Source organism: Piliocolobus tephrosceles, chromosome 12, assembly GCF_002776525.5.
Source record: "Piliocolobus tephrosceles isolate RC106 chromosome 12, ASM277652v3, whole genome shotgun sequence".
Taxonomy (NCBI): Eukaryota; Metazoa; Chordata; class Mammalia; order Primates; family Cercopithecidae; genus Piliocolobus; species Piliocolobus tephrosceles.
In genome coordinates, this window is record NC_045445.1 from 68,739,660 (window position 1) to 68,763,830 (window position 24,171).

The 24,171-nt window shown below is 39.4% G+C and overlaps 1 protein-coding gene across 1 annotated transcript in view; it reads left to right on the forward strand.

The window, feature by feature from the left end:
* SATL1 (spermidine/spermine N1-acetyl transferase like 1) overlaps positions 1-24,171 on the forward strand; it is a 167,555-nt gene that overhangs the window by 122,115 nt on the left and 21,269 nt on the right. The window contains exons 3-4 of the mRNA XM_031936602.1: positions 19,553-20,647; positions 24,050-24,101. Coding sequence (XP_031792462.1) covers positions 19,553-20,647; positions 24,050-24,101 — 1,147 coding nt within the window. The remainder of the gene's footprint in view (positions 1-19,552; positions 20,648-24,049; positions 24,102-24,171) is intronic.

The following is a 24,171-nucleotide window of genomic DNA, read 5'->3' on the forward strand; positions in this document are numbered from 1 at the left end:
CATAAAACATTATACAAAAAATACTAAAGTGGTGCAGTTTATAATCCATAGAAAAGAAGATCACTAGGGCTAGAGTAGCTAGAGATTGTCTCATTACACTGAAAGTGGCAGTATAGATAGTGGTAAAATGCACAAACTCTGGTGCTAGATTTTTTAACTTCAATTTGATTTTTACTACTTACTCTGTGGCCTTAGGCAAGTTATTTTAACCTCTTCTGTGCCTCAAGTTCCTCACCAATATTATACGATTATTGGTAGGATTAAATGAATTAATATGTTTATAATGTTTAGAAAAATTTCTGGTACCCAATGCTTTATATGGGAGTAAAACATAAATAAAATAATTAATAATCTGGATCCACAGGAAGGACTGACAAAAGTAGGAAAGGCTGAAGCTAGGGAGACCAAATGAGAAGCTGTTGCAGTAATCTAGGCTGGGGTGACGGAAGATAGGGAAGATGTAACAGATAAAAAGCTCAAAGGAAAGATGGGCTCCTTTGGAGGTGGATTGCAGATACAGAAGAGGAGGAAGAGCCTGAAATGTATTGTGGTCTGCATTTAACCTCAGATGAACTCTTGTGAAGTTAGGTCAATTCTGGGACCTTCGAGATCATTTAGGGTTCGCTGGGCCTGTACTGAAAAAGACCTGAAATCCTTTTAGGCCCTAAAGAGCTCTTCTGGATCAAGGGTAACACAGGATTACAATGAGTAAAGCATAATTTGCATTCCCTGGGATCCATCACTGGCCGGGGAATTCTTTACCCTGAGATTGACTAAGTACTCTTAGAAGACAGATCATAATTCATAAATAATTAAACGTGGAAATTTCAGACACTGCTTAGCAATGGATCACATATTTGGTAAGGATTTTAATTGAATGATTCAATAATGGATTGTGTATATATATTTAAAATTTGTTTTTCATATGAAATCTATACAGTGAATGGTATGGTGCTATAGATGTTTAAGCAAATTCCTATGGGCTCATCATAGATTGACTTAAGTTCTCATGTGTTCAGAGTTTATAAGTTGTAACTACCATTTACACCATTTACATAAGGCAATGGACAAGTCTATCACTCTTCTTTGTCTCTTACACACACACACACACACACACACGAGCACACACACACTTTCCCATGTGTTTTTAACCTTCAAGTGGAAGAAAAAAAAAGGCATACTTAAGATTAAAGCAGTACAGTGTTCTTTTTGCTTTTGATTGCACATTTTGCCTGGCCCAGTACTACTCAGTGTAATTGTCATTTCTCAAGGAAGGTACCCACATTTCCACATTAAAACTAAAACAAAAATAAATTAGATATCTTTGTTATACTCTCTCATACCATCCTGTGGTTCTTCTTCATGGTACTTATTGTACCTTTTCACTAAATAGATAGGTATATATAATTTAATGTCTGTGTACCATGTATCTCCAATGCATAAAATGATGTCTGGCATGAGCTGGATGGTCCCTGGATAGCCTTGGCCAACCCAGTCTCTTCTTCTTTTTCTTGCCTATAGTTCTCAAAATAACTATAAAGTACATTGGGTATGCAATATCCTAACATAAGGAAGAACTGCCTGAAACAGCTTGGGTCTTATTCCTGTCTCTCCTTGAGTTAGGGAGAAACTGCCCTGTACAGTCTGGTCTTGGTTCCTTTCACCTCTGGAAGCAGGATGTCATTAAAAACTTTTCTCAATTATTCATATTACTCCTGAGGTATAAAACCCAGGGTAGACATCCTTTAGGGGTCCCTCAGCTGTGGTACAAATGGGGCATGTGCAGTCAAGACTCCATCCACCCTGGGTAGATTTATTGAGCCTTGGGGAACCAGCTCACAATGGATCCAAAGGCTTCTCCTGTCCCTTGCTTACTATCTATAAGTAATAAATCTGCTTCATATAACTTGTTGTATGTGTGTTCTCTCATTGAACTCAGGCAATAAATAAAGCTGCAGCCCAAAATGCAGTGGGCAGAAAGATTTGGACTCCTATTCCTGATGGTTGGCATAGTGATGATTTTGCTGCCCTCCACACAGTGGGAATCTTCTCTTTGGGTTACTTATTAGTGAACCTGCTTCACAACACATAGGTGCTAAGCACATATTTGTTTAATGAACAAAATGGAGAGGAAAGCTAGCATTTACTGATCACCTAGCACCATGCTAAATATTTTATATGTAAGCTCGCATTTGTTCTTCACAATAGTTCTGTGAGGAAGGTATTATTACTATCATTTTAAAGATGAGAAAACTGAAGTTCAGAAAGATTAAGTAGCTTTTCTAATGTCACAGAATTATTAAATGGCAATGCCAGAATTCAAACTGAGGACTGTTTGACTTCAAAGCTAATGTTCTTCACTCTACTCCATAGTTTCAATATCTGCTTAATGTAACTTCTCCATTGAATCTGTGATGTAAAAATATGCCTAGGGGTAATATTAAAAAGTGACAAAACAAAGGAATGAAGCAAATATTCAAAGCTTAAATAGCTCCACATCAATTTCTAATACCTAATTATCACAAAGAAAGTTGGACCGTAAACAACTACCCAAATGTATTTTTGTAGGCTAGCATATTTATAAATCATGGAGTCAATAATACAGCCCTTGACTTTTTGAAATAATTATTTTATTTTTCCATAATTTAAAAAATGTTAATGTAATATATACTTCTAACTTAAAAAATGTAGAAGTATGAAAAGTAAAACCCCAAATCATTTACCCTCTCACCATCCTACTCTTCAGTGGTAACCAGAGTTAACAGTTTGCTGTGCTGTGTCCATGCTTTAATTGTTTCTGAAAAATTATCAGCTATTTTTATTAAAAGACTGATATGAAATCAGTTGGCAGTTACTATGACAGGGAAACCAGGAGTAGGTAAATGTTTTCATTTAGTGCTTGTGTTCTTAGAGGATGTTTCTTTGTAATCATTGATATTCAGGGTTCAAAGGGTCATGCAGAGTTCATGTGATCCCTCCAACTTTAGAAGACTGTTTCTTAAAGAGTATCTGCACAGCAAAAGAAACTATCAACAGAGTAAACAGACAACCTACAGAATGGGAGAAAATATTTGCAAACTATGCATCCAGCAAAGGTCTAAGATTCAGAATCCATAAGGAACTTAAACAAATTAACAAGTAAAAAACAAAACAACACCCCCGTTGAAAAGTGGGCAAAGGACATGAACTGACACTTTTATTTTTTAATTTTTATTATTATACTTTAAGTTCTAGGGTACATATACACAACGTGCAGTTTTGTTACATATGTATACACCTGCCTTGTTGGTGGGCTGCACCCGTTAACTCTTTGTTTACATTAGGTATATCTCCTAATGCTATCCCTCCCCCCTCCCCCACCCCACAACGGGCCCCAGTGTTTGAGGTTCCCCACCCTGTGTCCAAGTGTTCTCATTGTTCAATTCCCACCTATGAGTGAGAACATGTGGTGTTTGGTTTTCTGTCCTTGCAATAGTTTGCTCGGAATGATGGTTTCCAGCTTCATCCATGTCACTACAAAGGACATGTACTCATCCTTTTTTATGGCTGCATAGTATTCCATGGTGTATATGTGCTACATTTTCTTAATCCAGTCTATCATTGATAGATATTTAGGTTGGTTCCAAGTCTTTGCTATTCTGAATAGTGCCACAATAAACGTATGTGTGCATGTGTCTTTATAGCAGCATGATTTACAATCCTTTGGGTATATGCCCAGTAATGGGATGGTTGGGTCAAATGGTATTTCTAGTTCTAGATCCTTGAGGAATCGCCACACTGTCTTTCACAATGGTTGAACTAGTTTACATTCCCACCAACAGTGTAAAAGCCTTCCTATTTCTCCACATCCTCTCCAGCACCTGTTGTTTCCTGACTTTTTAATGATCACCATTCTAACTGGTGTGAGATGGTTTCTCATTGTGGTTTTGATTTGCATTTCTCTGACGGCCAGTGATGATGAGCATGTTTTTCATGTGTAACAGACACTTTTCAAAAGAAGACATACATATGGGCAACAAGCATATGAAAATATGCTTGATATCACTGATCATTAGAAAAATACAAATCAAAACCACAATGAGATACCATCTCACACCAGTCAGAATAGCTATAATTAAAAAGTCAAAAAATAACAGATACTGGTGAGGTTGTCAGGGAAAGGAAACATACACTCCTGGTGAGAATGTAAGTTAATTTAGCCACTGTAGAAAGCAGTGTTGAGATTTCTCAAAGATTTTAAAACAGAATATCCATTTGATCCAACAATCCCATTATTGGGTATATACCCAAAATAATATAAATTATTCTACCATATAGACATGTGCATGCATATGTTCATTGTAGCGCTATTCACAATAGCAAAGGCATGGAATCAATCTAAATGCCCATCAATGGTAGGCTGGATAAAGAAAATGTGATATATACGCATCATGGAATTATATGCATTCATAAAAAACAATGGAATCATGCCCGCTGCAGTAACATCGATGTAGCTGGAGGCCATTATCCTAAGCAAATTAATGCAGGAACAGAAAACCAAATACCTCATGTTCTCACTTATTAGTGGGGGCTAAACATTGAATACACACAAGCACAAACAAGAAAACAATAGACACTGGGGCCTACTTGAGGGCAAAGTGTGGTGAGTGGGTGGGGATTAAAAAACTACCTATCAATTACTATGCTTATCACCTGGGCAACAAAATAATTTGTACACCCAACTCCTGCAACATACAGTTTACCCATGTAACAAACCTGCACAGGTACCCCCACAAACCTAAAATAAAAGTTGTAGGGAAAAAGAAAACTTTATTTCTTCTTTTATTCTTTTCTTTGGTATATTTATTTATTTGTTCCAATATGAATCGAGTGCTTACAATATGCCAGGCACTGGGAATACAGTGGTGAGCAACACAGGCAGGGTCCCAACTCTCATTATAGGTTAGAGGGAAGACAGAAGTGTACAATTTTAACTCATGGTGATCAATAGTATGACAGAATGTGATTCTTAAACTTCAGAGTGTTGGGATGCATGTTAAATTTGCAGAATGGCCCTACACCAAATCCACTGAATCAGAATACCTGGAGGGTGGATCCCAAGAATCTACATTTTAATAAGCTCCACAGGTGGTTCTAACGTGGATGTTGTCTTTTGGCAGTTTATAGAAGAACAGGGTGCAAAGGAAAGTGTATGGTGGGCAGCTTTGACGTCTGCAAAAAGTTACATCTAAATTGAGATGAACAACAAGTAAGAATTAACTAGACAGTTGAAAGTTGGGGGTTGGGAGGTAAATAAGAGCATACCAAGAGGAAAAACTTGCCTGAATATGAGAGAGAGAGAGAGAGTGCCTGCACTCAGAAATTGAAAGAAGTTTAATATGTCTAAAGAGTTGAGGGTTTTTTTTTTAAACTTAGTTATTTTTAAACTGGCAAATGACAATTTCTATGTATCTATGGTGTACAACACGATGTTTTGATATATGTATATATTGGAATGATTAAATCATGCTAATTAACATATCCATCACCTCACATCCTTCTCATTTTTTGTGGTGAGGGCATTTAAAATCTACTCTCTTAGTAATTTTCAAGTATACTATACATGATTATTATTTATAGTTAGCATGCTGTACAATAGATCACCAGAACTTATTCCTCCTGTCTAACCAAAACGTTTTACCCTTTAAGCAACTCCCCATTCCCCACCCCCACATAGAATTTAAGGTGGGTAGGGGGCAGGAGAGTGGTCGACAAGACGCCCCCCATGGAGAAGGTAGTTCAAGATGGTAACCAACACTGGTACCATAGGGATCTTTAAGACTTAAGGGAGGTGTGCAGGAGAAGGAGGTCAAGAAGATTAAGAAGGACCATTCAATCATTTTCTGTCATATTCTTGGTCAATTAGCTATTTCTTGTTAATACACATGTATTTATATATTATATACATACATATATATTTATATATACATATTATTCTCTCTCTAAATATAATTCATCTACTATGTACCCACAAAAAATAAAAATAAAATAAATAATATAACAATCCCTTACATTTGCACTTTCTTAAACATTTTTTCATCTGAATGGATCCCCACAAAAAATCTATGAGGTAGATTGGGCAAGTGTTGTCATTTCCATTTTACAGTTAAAACATCTGAAGTTCATGTAAGTTAAGGTTCTTAAGGTCTCAAAGTTACTAAGAAGCACAGAGCTAGTTCTTTACAATTTTTTATGTTTGTTATGTTTTGCTTTTTATTTTGCTTTTGCCCAGTTCATTGTTCTTCTACTACCTCTTTCCATATTTGACAGCATCTTGAATTCTGAGATTATCCTACAAGATTTTATATACTCCAGCCAACTGAAGGCCGTTACAATGTTGGGAGTATCATCACCATAGGTGACAATTCAAAAGGTCTCAGGTCAATTTAAGCAGGACCCCATTTGTCTTTACCCCTCGCTATGACAGACAACTCTAAATATTTTTTGTAATAGAAAGGCTCATAGATGAAAAGGAATGTCTTCAAGTATACGTTGCTAAATCACTAGCATCTAATGAGTACTTATTAACTAAGCACAATATTTACAGTAAAAACCTTCTCGATAATGTTTCAAGATATTACACAAGATAGTTTATGGCTATGATTTTTCAAGTTCCAAAGTTTAAATGAAGCAGGATTCTCTCATCAACCACCATTAACATAAACTCAATTTCTGGAAATGCGGTTCCTCTAACTTTGTTTCCTGCTATGTTGGATGTTTCCTAATAATCCCAAAGTAAACCAATTTCTCAATTTCATCAAACTTGTTAGCCTTTTTTTGGTCCCTTTCATCCCAAAATTATATTCCTCTGAAAAGTTTTTAAATTTACCTCTCAATTTCTCCACAAATATCACTTCTTCACTGGAAGTAGAGAAAGACTGGCATTGTTCCTCTTTTGGAGCTGGGGTTTCCTTCTAAACTGGGGACATTCCAGAAAGACAGTACGTAAATAGTCAAAGGTTAGTAAGATTTGTGAGTACGAATAAAGGGAATATAAACATTTCTCTGGGGTCACATCTGTAGTATCTGCCCCATTTCACCTCAACCATACCCTGGAGAGACAAGCTTTCTCAAAGTACTAGCACAGGGACAGGGATATTTGAAGAGACTGAAACAACAAGATTATAGGAATATTTAGTTGGGTTACTAGGCAGTTTAAAAGGAGGACTATTTGAAGGAGAAAAAGAAGAATTTAAATTAAAGTTCTTAATAGTTAAGACTCAAAGTGAGAACAAGTTACTTCATAAATATATCCTGAATTGTCCTATTCTAGTACTTGAACTTTTTTTACTTTAGCCTTTTGTTTGCTTAATTTAACAATACACTAAACTTCATTACTCTTGGTTAACAAAATAAAATAAAAATACTTAGATATTTTAAGTTTCATTAATTGTTACTAATGGTATCCAAAATCCTTTTTAAGGATAGCTTTCTCCACCAGTTTCCTCTGATTCTCCTTAAAATATTTGAGGAGCTAAAGTAAAACCATATTTTTTAAACATAAAAAGTATGCTCTAACTTGGCATTCCCTGACTTATATATCAGATGCAAGGTATTTAAAGCATCTTAAATAGGGCTTTTTTCTAGGCATTGTCAATTGATATTTTTACAAAAAGTCTCTAGAGTTTCCAAGAGATATTTAAAGCAATATTTATTTTAAAATGTATTATACAAATATGTTTCCTGGAACATTGTTTAATGCCACAAAATGGGAAATAATTAAAATGCACATCAAATATGAGCTTGGTTAAATAAATGAAAACATATACTTAAGCAGTGAATTGACAGCATCTGATTCAGAGCAGTGGACTCTGGAGTCACACTAGCTCTGGATCTGGAATCTGGCTCAATCATTTTGAAGGTTTGTAATCATGGGCACACGATGTCTACTTTTTCCCCAATACTTCAGTTAAAGTTGCTTACCACACACCAGCTTTGTATTTATGGTAGCGTATTTGGGGGCATGAAAGTGAAGGGATGAGGATCACATGTGAGCAGAGGTGCTGGAAGAGGACAACAGTGACAGGAGCTGCACCCACGCACTGTAGCTTCTCTAAGCCTCAGTTTACTTACCTGTGAAATTGGGGTCCTTATGCCTAATTCATTGTGATGAATAAATAGGATTATGTATAAAAAGCATTTGCCATAGTACCTGGCACTTGATTAATGTTCAGCATTGCCTCAAACAGCTTGGCACATAGTTAATGTTTAATAAGTATTTGTTGAATGATAATAGTTTTTTGAAATATTATAGGTAATGCTACGGATCTGTGGAAGACTAATGATAAATATATGTGTATATTTGCTTATAAAAATTTGTTTAATTAACTTCAGTTGACAAAATTTGTATATATTTATCATGTACAACATGCTGTTTTGAAGTATGTATCCATTGTGAAATAGCTAAATCAAGCAAATCAACATGTATTACCTCAGATTCTTATCATTTTTGTGATAAGAACACTTAAAATCTACTCCCAGTGATTTTTAAGAATACAATATATTTTTCAGTGAAAAAAAGATAGTAACTATGACTCCAATTTTATTTAAAAATTCATTCTATATATTTAAAAAGAAAAGAGTAGAAGGATAGTCACTGAAAAGTAAATAGTGGTTATCTCCAGATATGATTCTAAGCAATTTTTCATTTCTATTTTATGTGTTTTGCAAGTGACCTAAATGTCTTCCAATCTTCTAGAGTCACTTATTTTTGTAATAACAAAATGTCTTGAGTTTCCATCCCAGGTAACAGGATTTATTCTCTTTACTCAGCCTTCCTTCTCCAGGGCTACCTTCTTCTTATGAGCCTGTTCATGAGTCAGTCCAGGCTACAGTCCCTGGGTTCAGTTCCTGTGGCTGTTGTCCTCTTTCAGCACCTCTGCTTACATGTGCTCCTCATCCCTTCACTTTCATGCCCCCAAATGCATTACCGCAAATACAACACTGGGGTGTGGTAAGCAACTTTAAAGTATTGGGGAAAAGATAGACGTATTTCCATATAATACAAAACAGGAAACCATTTAAAACTGAATATTGACTTCTTAAAGATAACCTTTTATTGGCTGTTTTTTGCCCTAGGCCTCAGCCTACTACCAGTTTTGCCAGGTTCTGCTCCTCATGCCAAGAGCTCTGACCTTACATTTAACCCCCCTTCTCTTGGTTCCTGGGATCCTCAGCCTCTTTCTCTAGACTGCACTCTGGGGAAAAAAAAAAAAGTTAAGTTCTTCTTTTTATTTGCAAAGCAGTTTCATTCTCAGCCCTTATTCCAGACTAGCCCCCAGATCCATCTTGCCTTTCACGAAAGGTTACTGTTGGATAACTTTTATAAACAAAAAGTCTTTTGTCCCTGATCTCCACTCTTAGCTAATCAAAGAGACAGCAAAATCAAAGAGATAGATTTTCCCTTAATTGGAAATTCGCTGATGATATCTGGAAAAGAAGAAGATTCAAATTCTTGAGTGTGTTTTTTTCCAATTACAACAAACTCTAGAGGTAATTTTCTGTCAACCTGTCATAGGTATCTTCTACAATGAACATGCATTCTTTAATAAAATATAATACAGTAAATATTACTTTAAAAAGTAAGTGTTGTTTACGGATGAATGTCTCCAAAGCACTTCAAGTTCTTATTTCAGAACCTACCCCATTTGTCAGCTCTGTTCCAGTCTGGCTCCTTGCTTTAAGGTCTCCTTCCCCTAACCTTTCCTTTTCTCTCCCTTTCTCGCTCTCTTCCTTCCTGTTTGAATCTTACAGAGGTACCAAAAAAGCCTATGAACTTAAAAGGGAGAGAAAAGACAATATTGGCTCTGAGGTAAGGAGATTCTCACAAATTTAAACTCTGCTTGCTGTAGATGAAGATTATACAAATGCCTGTCTTAATCACAAGTTTTTATTTAGATGAAACCAAGCTGGAGTTGTTACCAGTGGCAAATCCTTGTGGGTCTACAACAACCCCAATTCTTGCCTCCTCGGAAGAAATAATTTGACTGAGGGAAATAAGGCAGAAGGAGAGACGGAGGCAAGTTTTAGAACAGGAGGGAAAATTTATTGTAAAGCTTTAACGTGAGAATGAAAGAAAGTACACATGGAAGATGGCCAAGTGGGCGACTTGAAAGATCAAGCACATGGTTTGACCTTTGACTTAGGGTTTTATATGGTGGCATACTTCTGGGGCCTTGTGTCCCTTATCCTCTGATTCTTCCCTTGGGGTGGGCTGCCCGCATGTGTAATGGCCTGCTAGCAGTTGGGAAGGGAGCACCGTGCAGTATGTTTACTAAAGTTATACGCATGATCACTTGAGGCATTCTTCCCTTACCAACCAAATGTTCCTGGAAGGTCATATGCCAGTTAGACTCTGCTATTTTGCCTCTTAGTGCACATGCTTGAGCCCACATGCCCAACTCCTGAGATCATATTGGGAAGCGGCTGATCATCAGTTTTGGGTTTTTCTATCTATTGGGAGACTGCCTTTCCCTGGTTCTGGCTGTGACCAATTTTAGAGACTACCTACTATTGGAGTAGGTAAGTAGACAGACATGAGCAGGGCAGTAGAGACCCCCCAGCCCACCAGGAATGTCAGGCGACCATCAGGCAATGATCAGTTGGTCGTTAACTGTTTATCTGAAATACTGTCTCTCCTGTCTCTCAGAAGTTGGGTGAGCGGGCTCAAGCATGCACATTATGAGGCAAAATGGTGGAGTCTAACTGGTATATAACATTTGGCTTGTAAAGGAAGAAATACCTCAAGTGAGCATGCATAGGACTCCACTGCACATGCAGCCCCTCCTGAGGGGTAAAAGGCCACTGTACATGCAAAGAGCCCACCCTAAGGGAAGAGTCATGGCAGAAGGGTCACAAGACCCCAAAAGTATGCCAACATATAAAACCCCAAGTCAAAGGTCAAACCCTGTACTTGATCTCTCAAGTTGCCTGCTTGGCCCTCTTCCACATGTACATTAATTCCTTTTGTTCCTGTGCTAAAGCTTTTTAATAAACTTTCATTCCTGCTCTAAAATTTGCCTCAGTCTCTCCTTCTGCCTTATGGCTCTCTATCAAATTCTTTGTTCTGCAGACCCACATGGATTCACCACCAGTAACATACTTTGATGCCATGTGACTGGGATGTAATCTGCTGCTAACATACTTTGGTGCCATGTGACTTAAATACATTTCCCAGTGAGAAGACACCTCTCCACTTCACTTCATTTGATTGGAGGCATGTAACCTCTACACTTTCTGTTCTTTGGCTAAAGGTGTTCAACCCCCATATGCAGTTTTCTTCTCCCTTTTCACTCTCCTGCTTACTAACCAACCCCTAGAATGATTCTTCTCGCCACAAATGGCTCTGTTCCCCCTGGCTGATCTCTCAGCTCACCCTGATGGGTGTCTTTCAGGGATGGCGGGAAGATTCCTGGGGTCCACACTGATTAGAACTGAAACATTAGAGGCTCTCCTGGACGGGAGGCTCATGAGAGTGATAGCGCTAAAGCCTAAAACTGTGCAATGTCTGAGGTTTCTTCAGCTTATTCAACTAAAATTGGCTCTTTCCAAAGAACCCACGTTGCGTATTTTCCTGTTCTCTGTGTGTGTGTTTTGAAATGGCCTTGTGCACCTGCCAGAATGTACACCTTGGAGGCAAGTCTGCCTTTTCTCTAGTTACACTTCACCTGCCATGTGACTTCTTAAACACATATTCTCTGTTATTTTTGCACCCAGAGCTCTTGCCACATTTTCTTGGCAGCAAAAACATGGTCTTCTCTGTGGATATCCCCTGAGATTTATACCTGTTTTTAACCTGAAAACTCAGATGACCTCCAACCCTTCTCCTGTCTTCTGGCACATTGCCAGGACAGACACTAATTGGAACCCCAGCTGTACCAGTTCCTTATGACTTACCATACACTTTTCATTGCTGTTATGCCACAGGGCCAAGTATTCCAGTGGCTTTTGAAGCAGTTTGTCTGCCTGCATAGGGCCTCACTCTGTTGCCCTTTGAGCAACTCACCTATTTGCTTTTTTTTTTTTTGAGTTAGCCCCGCTTTGGGAGGAGGAGAAATCCTTCCTTTGCCATTTGCAAGTTCTTACCTCAAGCCCCAAGTACTGCAAATTTCCCTCCATTAGGTCAACAGGGCAAATAAACTTTACCCTCTGGAATCCAAGGGCTGCTGTTTTTTCAAGCATTTGAAGGCTTTCCATGAATATTCCTCTTACTTCCTTCCACTTCCTCCTGTAGCCTCCATTTCTCTAATCACTTCCAAGTCCTTCTCAATATGCATCAAGACCTTCAAGTTCATATTCAAAGGGAGGGAAGTCCAGCCCCCTTGTGGCTGTTATTTAAAAAATAGGCTTCTCATCTCCTTAAAGATCATAAGATATGGGAATCAGACAAAATAGATAATAATGTTGTTGCTAGAATGCTCTGAGCAAGACTCACTATAAGGTTATGGAGATGAGCATATAGGCTGGCCCAGTACTGTGGGCACAAGAGACTCTTAGAACAGAGATGAAGTTTGGTCCCAAACTAACAAATTACAATTAAAATAAAGATGAAAGGTTAGAGGTATACAATGAGACCGGTTATTTTAGAACCCCAAGGGTGAACAGGGTGCCCACTGTTCACTCTAGTATCCCCTCTGTGTCCTTTCTCTAGTATCCTCTCTAAACTGGTTATTCTAGTTAGCAATTCCTCTAATGTTTTATCAAGGTTCTTAGCTTCTTTGCATTGGGTTAGAACATACTCCTTTAGCTCACTGTAGTTTTTCTTCGGAAGCCTACTTTTGTCAATTCATCCATCTGATCCTCCATCTATTTCTGTGCCCTTGATGGAGAGACATTGTGATCATTTGGAGGAGAAGAGGCACTCTGGCCTTTTGGGTTTTCAGCAGTTTTTCACTGACTCTTTCTCATCTTCATGAGTTTGTCTAGTTTTGTTCTTTGAGGCTGCTAACCCTTGGATGGGGTTTTTCTGGGGGCCTTTTTGTTGTTTTTGTTGTTGTTGTTGTTGATGCTCTTGTTGTCGCTTTCTTCTTGTTTGTTTTTCTTTCAGTAGTCTGGTCGCTCTTCTATAGGGCTGTTGTGGTTTGCTGGGGATTCACTTAAGGCCCTGTTCATCTGATTTGTTCCTTTGCTGGGAGATGTCATTCAAGGAGGCTGGAGAGCATCAAAGATGAGTGCTTGCTCCTTCTTCTGGGACTTCTGACCTCAAGGGGCACCAACCTGATGCCACTAGGATTGCTCCTGTATACGGTGTCTGACAACCCTTGTTGGACGGTCTCACTCAGTTGGGTGGCATGAGGAGCAGGACCCATTTATCGAAGCACTTTGTCCCTTGATGGAAAGGGTGCGTTTCGCTAGGAGGAAACTGACTCGTCTATACTGCCCAAATTCCTCAGAACTTACCAGGAGGAGAGGCTAAGTCTGCTGGTTTGCAGAGACAGCAGCCATCCTTCCCCCTAGGGGGTCAGGCCCAGGGCCATCTGAATTCTGTCCCTGAGCCTCTGACTGGAGTTATTGGAGATTCTGGAGGGAAGCCCTGCCCACTGAAGAAGGATGGTTTGGGGTTAGGCCTGAAGAGGCACTCTGGCTGCAGATTGCCACAGTTGGTGTGTTGGGCTGTGGGGACAAGTATTAGGAACAAGTCATCAAGCCTCCCTGGCTCCAACAGGGGAAAAGCACAGCCTGGAGCTATAGAAGTGGGTGTCGCCTTTCCCTGCCCAGGGACCTTAGTGTAGTAGGCAGTTGCAATTCCCAGTGCTGGCTGCTGTCCCTCCCCTAAGAAGTTCAAATGGCTTAGACAGCCGGCAGCTGCAGCCGGCGCAGCTTACCCCATCCCCCAGGAGTTCAGTAGGCTTAAGCAGATTCCTGCTGAGAGCCTGTAAGAATCTGCGTGTTCTGGGGTTGGAACACTAGGCCCCAGTGGTGTGGGTTTGCAAGTGGAATCTTCTGACCCATGGATTGCACAGTTCCATAGAAAAAGCACAATTTCCCTGGCTGGGTAGTGCACTCACTCACCGCCTCCCTTGGCTGGGAAGTGGGGGTTCCCCTTCCCCGTGTGACTCTCAGGTGGATCACTTCACCACACTGCTCTGCCTTCCCTCTGTAGGTCACACCAGCCTTCTGATCAATTTTGATGAGAGAACTTGGATACCTTAATTGTCGGTGAAAGAGTCACATGCTTATTATGCTTTTTTTAAATAGGAGCCCCCAAACGTCAGCTTCTAGTCGGCAGTCTACTGTGATTCTTAATAACTTTACAACTTTCCTGCTTTTTATTTATTTTTTTTTTATTATACTTTAAGTTCTAGGGTACATGTGCATAACGTGCAGGTTTGTTACATATGTATATATGTGCCATGTTGGTGTGCTGCACCCATCAACTCGTCAGCACCCATCAATTCATCATTTATATCAGGTATAACTCCCCAATGCAATCCCTCCCCCCTCCCCCCTCCCCATGATAGGCCCCAGTGTGTGATGTTCCCCTTCCCGAGTCCAAGTGAGCTCATTGTTCAGTTCCCACCTATGAGTGAGAACATGCGGCGTTTGGTTTTCTCTTCTTGTGATAGTTTGCTAAGAATGATGGTTTCCAGCTGCATCCATGTCCCTACAAAGGACGCAAACTCATCATTTTTTATGGCTGCATAGTATTCCAATTCCCTGGGAATTGCAACTTGTATACACAGTCCCTGTACATGGTTACTAACCTGTGGTAAGTAAAGAATGTCACTTTCTGACAGGCCCAGGGACCCCAAGTTATCTTGGGGTCTCAAGAGGAGAGGAATTTACCCAACTCATATGGTATCTGATGGCACCCACCTATGGCTGGGCTTAAGGTTTTAAAAAGTCTTATGTGAGATTTCTTATGGAACAAAGTTCCATCAAAGCCAATTTTAAAAGGGGCTTATATGGCATATATTCTTGCTGTGCTTTATGCAAATAATCAAGCCAAGTATAATAAAACTAAAGCTGATTTTGCAAAACAAATCAGTCTTATCATGATTTGTTTTTAATACAAATGAGGACAGGAGACAGAAAAATTATGTTTAAAAAATAGTATACCTATGATTAGACTCTAGATTCATCCAGTTGTTTTTGAGTTTTTGTCTGCAATTTAGACTAATCCTGCTTATTCTTCTGAATCAACTAGTGATCTCTGCCTGCAGCTCAGAAGAAACAAAAGGGACGGATAATGCAAAAATGTGGATCAACACTCTAATTCTGGGCACATATTGAAATCAGCTAGCAACCCCATGCACCTAACTCTTAGCAGGCATGACTACAGCATGTTGGTGGCCTCAGGATTTTTTGGAGCTATCTGCAGCCTATAATTTGGTTTGACATTCTTCCAAATAATAACCTGATTTGTCTCCTCTTGCCTTCAGGCCATCACACTCCAAATGATTCTCAGTGAGGGATATCGTCCTCTCAATATTCAAGAGTCACCCTTTTACAGAGAAACCCTAGACTACCTATCAGTGGGACACGACAGAGGCACAATTCTGCCCCTGTCTCCCTTGGATCTAGCTAGATGCCACTTTCACTAACCCATGGAGCCACCCTGCCCTGACAGGTAGCAAGAGTCCAAGACTCACAGAACCACCACCACCAGCCCCGCACTGTCAGAAGGAAAAAGGAAGCAGTTACAGAAGACTTACTTTCATTCATTTTCCCCAAAGAATTAGGGTCTTGAACTCTTGATGGGGGAAATGTTATAGTAGGTAGTCAGGCAGACATGAGCAGGGCAGGAGAGCCCCCCTGACCAGGAATGTCAGGCCACCATCAGGTGATGATCAGGCAGTTGTTAACTGTTTTGCTGACATAATAATTAGTCATAGCTGGCACCAGGAAAGGCCGTCTCCCTATAGATAGAAAAACCTGAAACTGGTGATCAGCATCTTCCCAATAAGATCTCAGGAGTTGGGTGAGTGGGCTCAAGCATGCACATTAAAAGGCAAAATGGCAGAATCTAACTGGTATATGACCCTCGAGGAATATTTGGCTGGTAAGGGAAGAATGCCTCAAGCGAGCATGCATACAACTCCAGTAAACACACTGCACGTGCAGCCCCTCCCAAGCGGTAGCAGACCACTGTGCATGTAGACAGCCCCGCCCAATGGAAGAATCGGTGGAAAAGGGACATAAGACCCCAGAAGTAAGCCAACATATAAAGCCCTAAGTCAAAGGTCAAACCGTGCGCTTCATCCCGCAAGTCACCTGCTTGGCCCTCTTCCAAGTGTACTTTACTTCCTTTTCTTCCCGCTCTAAAGCGCTTTTTTTGAGACAGGGTCCCACTCTGTTACCCAGGCTGGAGTGCAGTGGCACGATCTCAGCTCATCGCAACCTCCGCCTCCCAGGTTTAAGCAATTCTCTTGCCACAGTCTCCTGAGTAGCTGGGATTACAGGCACCCACCACCACGCCTGGCTAATTTTTTGTATTTTTAATACAGACAGGGTTTCACCATGTTGGCCAGGCTAGTCTCAAACTCCTGACCTCTATTGATCTACCCTCTTCGGCCTCCCAAAGGGCTGGGATTACAGGCCTGAGCCACCGCACGTGGCCTCTAAAGCTTTTTAATAAACTTTCACTCCTGCTCTAAAACTTGTCTCGGTCTCTTCTTCTGCCTTATGCCCCTCAGTCTAATTCTTTCTTCTGGGAAAGCAAGAATTGAGGTTGCTGCAGACCCTTACAAATTTGCTGCAGGTAATATGCTTTGTTGCCTCATGATTTGGATACATTCTGCTACTAAAAGTGTCTAGATTTTACTTAGCACCTACAGAAAAAGGGGATTGTACATATTATGGATCTCTGAGGGGTGGCTTCATATGTTATATTAATTCAAAACATTTTGGTAGAGTAGACAATGCATGTACATTTTGAAGTTTTAGAAAGAGAATTTCAGAAGTCTTGGCCTACAAAACTCACTACCTAAACTAGATCTTTAATAAAATAGTATGTTAAAACTAAAATTAGGCTTTTAAAATTTTTCTGTTAATATCTGGAATAAAGAAACTTCAAATTCAAATAACATGTATACTTTTATGAAATATAAACAAGCTTGCAATATTACTTAGATTTTTGGTTCCTACACTGGATAACACTGCCGCCTTGTGGCAATGATAGACTACTGAAGCTTTTTAAAAAATAGTTTTAAAAACTGTATTTTCCCTGATGGTGTATCAATTAAAGTGGATTTTTGAATGTTTGATGGAGCCAGTCTTATTCTGAGTTTCCAAGATGGGACAAATTGTTCTAATAAGGATCTTTAAGCAAAAATATATTTTGTGTATGTTCCCTTAAAAACACAAATGCATTATGTTCAAACCAAATATTATTTTAAAATAACAAAAAACAAATATCTAAATAGTCTTCAACACATGTAAAGAAAATGCAAAATAAACTCGTTAACCAATTCTAGGTTATGAAACTGCATTTTTCTAACTTTACTTATTAAAGACATCAACCAGAAACCTATTACTTGCCTCTTCCTCCAAGAAAGCAAAAGACAAACTTCATCCATTTTCACAATAAATTATGAAAATTATTTGATTTTGTAAAGTAAACAGCAAAATTACCTCATCTCTTTGCCTGCATTTCAGAAGAAAACAAAATAACTGGGTTTTCCTTGTTTTGTCTGGACTTTTAGCTGTGTGACCTATGTCAACTTACTTAACCTCTCTCGATCTGTTTCTTTACTTGAAAAATGGAGATAAGACTATCTCCTACCCCATTGGATTGTTATGAGGATTGGATTAATACAAGTGTTCCTTAGAACCATGCCTGACACTGCAGAAATAATTCACTAAATATGAGCTCTTGTTTTCATTATAAGGTAGATGAAAAGCAGCAACATACCTACATCTAATTTGTATTAAGCTTGACATAATTCTGCGATGTGATTTGATTTGCTTGTCATGCTAAGAAGATGGGCTCTCTAGGTACAATTTATAGCTAGCATAGGCCTAAGAGTGATTGGGCTCTCTAGTTTAAATTGAGCGCTTCTATCTATGGGATGGGCCTTGGATACCCATCCCCATTCCTCTGTTTACTACACGTGGGGAACTGAGTTAACTTAAATTCCAGTTTATTGATAAAATGGGGAACAATGGTACATACATCATGGGGTTATTGTGATGATTAAGTGAGATAATACATAGGTAAAGCCCTTAGCACAGCTGAGACTTAGAACAGCCTCAATCAAAGTTCTCTGGTATATTTTAAAAATAAACAATATTCCATCTGAAACAATATTAGAACCAGTTATATAATATACATTATTCAGGAAGTAAGCCAGCAGTCAAAATGATGGGAGAATGAATCCTGCAGAGGAGGAGAGGTAAAAGGACAAAATGCCTGACCTCACAGATATGAGGATGGAGAATGAGTAGAATGTGTTTTAAGAGGCAGGACAGAGTAATAATAAAAAGCCTGGAAAGACAGATCTGGGTCTGAATTCAGGCTCTTCACCAACTTTTATGAAGCCTTGGGGAGGTAACCAAATCTTTTGAGTCAGTTTCCTCAGAATTGGGGATAATAGTGTTGATATGGATTGAATAAGAAAATGAATCGTACATTCCACTAAGCTTAGGCCATAAAAGAACTCAGTAAATGTTAGCTGTAGCTATTATTATTACTATTTTTTTTTTAGATGGAATTTCACTCTTGTTGCCGAGGCTGGAGTGCAATGGTGCGATCTCGGCTCGGCTCACTGCAATCTCCACCTCCTGGGTTCAAGCAATTCTCCTGCCTCAGCCTCCCGAGTAGCTGGGATTACAGGTGTCTGCCACCATGTCCAGCTAATTTTTTGTATTTGTAGTAGACGTGGGGTTTCATTATATTGGCCAGGCTGGTCTCGAACTCCTGACCCCAGGCGATCCACCCGCCACGGCTTTCCAAAGTGCTAGGATTACAGGCGTGAGTCACCAGGTCCAGCCCAGCTATTATTATTTTTAAAGACGTATTATCTGCATTCCAGACTTGAGCACTTCACTGGGACTGGTTTCCAGTGTAAGTGAAAAATCAGGACGGAAATAAGAATTGAATTATTTGAGGAATGGGATGTAGGGAAAGGGAGGGGAGTTGGGGCAAGTTTCTTTGAATTGGCTAAAACAGCAGGGACTCTTGGGAGTGCCAAGCATAAGCTCTGAGACTCTTTCCGGCCTCTTGCTTCACCATTTTAAGCTCTTAAGAGAGGATGAAATAAAGTTGTCAAGCGAGCCCTGCTTTGCCCCTCCCTCACCACGCGGGGGAGCACGTAGGCACTTTGATACTGGCATTGTGACTTCGGCACTATGATGCAGTGACCATGCAAGGGCAGGCTGGTGGTTATACTCCTCCAAGATCATTTTCTTCTTCCCTTTACTTCCCCGCTTTCGGCAGGGAAAGGCCAGATGACAACCTGAAACTCAGCCAAGCTTGCAGCTGTGGTCGCTGGTGAAGTCAACTCCAGCAAATCGGAGGCATTAATAATAACCTTCCTGAGGTGGTCCTCTCTTTTTCCAATTCCCACCTTGATAGCGGGGAGGTATCTCAAAGTGGGCAAATCAAGTTGAGAAGAACTGGAAACAGCCAACAACCTCCCACCACAGCACTACAGTTAAGGGATCCTGTTCCATCAAGACAGCCATCAGCCAATCAGTTGTCTGCCAACTCATCTGCCACCCCATCCTTAGTCAATCAAGCAGGAATCAACAGGGCATGAACCAATCAGGCATGAGCCAATCAAGTTTATCAGATTCGAACCAAACCAGCATAAACCAGCCAAACACAAGCTCACTTGGTATGAACCAAATGGACATGAACCAACAGAGTACAAGCCTACATGAAATGAACCAAGTGGACATGAAACAACCAAGCATGAGCCAAGCTGGCATGAGGCAATCAGGTACAAGCCTACCACACATAAACCAACCTGGCATCAAACAACCAGACACGTGGCAATTAGGCAGGAGCCAACCAGGCAGGAGACAACAAGACATGTGGCCACAAAGCCTGAACCAACTATTCCTGAGCAAAGCAAGCATAAGCCAACCAGGCCCATCTCAACCAGGCCCAAGCCAATCAGGCCCCAGCCAATCAAGTACTAGCCAAGCAGGCAGGAACCAATCAGGTGTAAGACAAACAGTGACGTGGCAACTAGACAGGCAACAGTCAGGTAGGAGCCAGCCAAGCATGAGAGAAGTAGGCACCAGCCAATCAGGCACAAGCCAAATAGGCATGAGCCAAGGAGTCACATGGCAAACAGGCCTGAGCCAACCGGTCCCGAGACGACGAAACATGAGTTCACCAGGCATGTGGCAACCAGGCATGAGCCAGCAAGTCCCCAGCCAACCAGGCATGAGACAACCAGGCACTAGCCAATCAAGAAAGAACCAAACAGGCATGAGCCATCCAAGCAGGGGTCATCCAGGCATATGGGAACCGGGGCCGAGTCACCCAGGCTGGAGCCAACAAGACCTGGACCAATTAGTACTGAGCCAACCAGGCCTGAGTCAACCAGGCAGGAGCCAGCCAAGTGTGAGTCAAATGGGCATGAGGCAGACAAGCATGGATTATTTTCAAATAAGACCTGCAGAGGCTGGAGACTGCCCAGAAATTTTGCGACTGATTAAAGTAAGCCCATTTTTATTACACGGAGCCTCACGGCATTAGTGTAGGGCTGAAAGAGTAAGAGAGGCATAGTTGGGGTTCGAATTCTGCCTCTGCTAGTTATGTGTACATAACCTCTGGTAGTTACTTAACCTCTTTACTCTTCATTTTCTGCATCTAAAATTAAGAGTATGACAATATATATCTCAAAAGATTGTTGTTATGGGACAGTAACATAAAATGATTACACATAAATTGCTTGGCATATAGTAAGGGGTTCAAAAAGTTATAGGGGAACCAATTCCTGGAAATTTTAGGGACTGAATATGTTCTGTTTCCTGGGGAAATTTTAACTTTAAAAGAGTATCTTAAAGAAAAGAAATGCTTACCTTAAACAAATGACCCACCAATGATAGAATTTCATATTTTAGTGGCTAAGATTTTAGGGTAGGGAGTCTCATTGCTTCTAAGGCCACACCTACTTGTTGAAACTGATGATCAGCTAACCCAAAAAACAATAGTCACATGCAACAAATTTTCCATACATTCTCAGACAGTTCATTGATCACTGAAGCCCATCCACAGACAGCCCCCAGGAGCCAAGCATCTGGGTTACATATTTCTCATTTAAATGTTTATTTTAATGGCTTCCTTGGAAATCATTCCAGTTAATTAAAGGGAATAAGATATCTAGTAGTTCACAGTTACTGTGCTGAAGTTCTGTGGTGCTGAAAGCACTCATTTGTGTGATGGACAACCTGCACAATTCCATATAAAGTGGTAGACTAAGTTCTTTATGGAGTAAATATGTGGCTGGAGCAAGGCACAGATTATAGATATGCAGACCTCATAAGTGTTTTGTAATGAAAATGTTTTAATATCCTCACTAATATATTTAAATCTTGTCTAAATCAGGCCAAGTTTGCGATCCCTTTGGAGAGTGTGTTTTAATGGCCAAAATAAAATACCCATAGTTTTCTAGTGAAATCCACCTGTTGAATTGATTCTAGGCCTAGTTACAGATTATCCGTCGTTTTATGGCTTATATTCTATTCCATTTCCACAAATTCTTACATCATTTCTCTAACTGACATTAATCTGAATGATTAAATAACCTATCAAAATACTATGCCCAACAGATTATTACAGATTCACATTCTTCCAGGTGGTAGAAAACATTTTTAAAAGAGTTTTTTGTAGTTCTAGCATCTGACACCTGGTTGGCAATTAATAAATTTATTATTGAATGACGATCTCTTTACCTGAACAAATGTACTTTTCCTAGCTTTCCAAACAATGCCCATTGTCATCACCAAGGGAATAATACATCACTAGATTACCCCATTTCAGTGAAACTATCTGTAGGGTTTCTGGCCACATTTACTTTTTAATTTGTCACATGTATCTGATAATACGTAAGATGTTTATTGGGAGTAATTTTAAAGAGTATTCATTGTGGAAAAATAATAGAAAAGCTAAATTACTTACTGTCTCACATACATGTATATAATTATTAATTGGCTTTGAGTTTTATGTTCTTCTTAATATTTTATGTCCATTTGTCCTAACTCCTGTTCATTGCTAAGTTTGCAAAACAGTCTCTCTTTGCAGAGGAGTTTATTAGAGTTTGTAATCACGGTAATTGCTTAGCTGAATATAGTGCAGGTTTTATTGACTGTTCCATTCCAAGTATCTTCTGTATGAACTCATTTTATACTATTCTCAATCACCACATCACAGCATTATTTGGGAGCCTAGTCATTTCATTGCCAGGCAGCCATAACTTCTTGCTTACCAGAATTTCTAAAGCTTTTTATTGTGGTGGTCCCTAAAGTGTGGTTTTGGATCACTGGTGAACCACAGATGGTGCTGAGTAGTTTTAATATTTTATTTTTGTTCATTGTACAAACATTGAATGCATATTAGGGGAAGATTATACACCAAGTAGTATAAAAGATATAAGGATTCTTGGACAACAGTCTCTACCCTCAAGGAGCTTACAGCATCTTAGGGGAGGTATCAACATAAATATTGTCCTCCCTGATCAATCCATTCTTTACACAGAAGTCAAAATGCTTAAAACTCCATTGAGATTCTGGCTGTCTTGAGAATAAAATACAAACTTCTTACTAATGCTCTATGTAATCTGGTCCTTGCTGTTCTCCTGTATTTTAAAAGCTTATTTCCATTAAAAGTTTAATGCAATTCCAGTCAAAATCTCCAAATTTTCACATAGAAACATTTTAAAAATCCAAAAAAGAAGAGTAATGAGGGGAGATGATCTATACCAGATATTATAAAACTGTAAGTAATTAAAATACTATGGTAACTAGTGGAAAGATAGATCAATGGGACAGAATGGAGAGCCCAGAAGTTCTCTTAAGTATGCAGTCAGCCTTCTGTATCCATGGCTTCTGCATCTGTAGATTCAAACAACCATGGATTGAAAATATTTGTAAAAATTGCAACTATACTGAACATGTACAGACTTTTTTCTTGTCATTATTCCCTATGCAATAGAGTATAACTATTTACATAATATTTATATTGTATTAGATATTATAAGTAATCCAGAGATGATTTAAGGTATATGAGGGGATATACATAGGGTATTGCAAATACTCTGCTATATAAGGGGCTTGAACACTCTCCGATTTTGGTATCCTGGGGCTGAGGGAGCAGGTCCTGAAACTAATCTCCCATGGATACAAAGGGATGACTGTAAATGAGGATGTAGTATATGATAAAAGAGACATACCGAGTCATCCAGGATGGGTTATTCAGTAAGTGCTGTTGGGACAATTGGGAGGAAAAGATAAAGGTGAAATTCTACCTAACTTCTTACACCAAAAAAGGTTGAACAAATCAATTATTAATATTATGATCTTAAAAAGAAAACGAGTGAATACCTTTTGCTTTCCAAGCATGAGATATAAACCATGAAGGAAAGACCCTGAATATGTAAAAAAAAAAAAAAAAAATGACATAGTAAAAAGCCACAATAAAAAAGCCTCAAGTTAAACTGGCAAAAACATCTCACAGGCAAACACCTGAGAGACTTCTCTGTAAAGCCTATGAGCTTCATAATACATAAACTTTATGACAGCTGCCTTGAATGCTCAGTAACATTTTTTGCTTTATTTCCCAGTTTCTGGCTGCATTCAAGGTTACTAATCTGGATAATTGACATTCATATGTGTGAGGTGTCAACATAGTTAATCTCTCTCTCTAATAATATTTATACATCCTTTTGTTGCATTACTGTTTTTGATTTTGTTTCTAGATGACTGGGATTAAGTCTGACTAACTTTTAACACTGCCCAGGACATCACATGTCAATAAATGTCTAATACAAATTTTATGATGATTATCATCTTAATAATTTATTGCCAAATCATAAACTGAAGGTTTTATCTACTTTGACAGGAATTGGCTGCCTGTGAAAGCATGCTAGATGCAGTGGAGTTAACAGCAGCTGGTAAGATACTTTGTGATATTTTCAGAGCAAGAAAAAGAAAAAGAAACACACAGTACTACTCAGATATGTG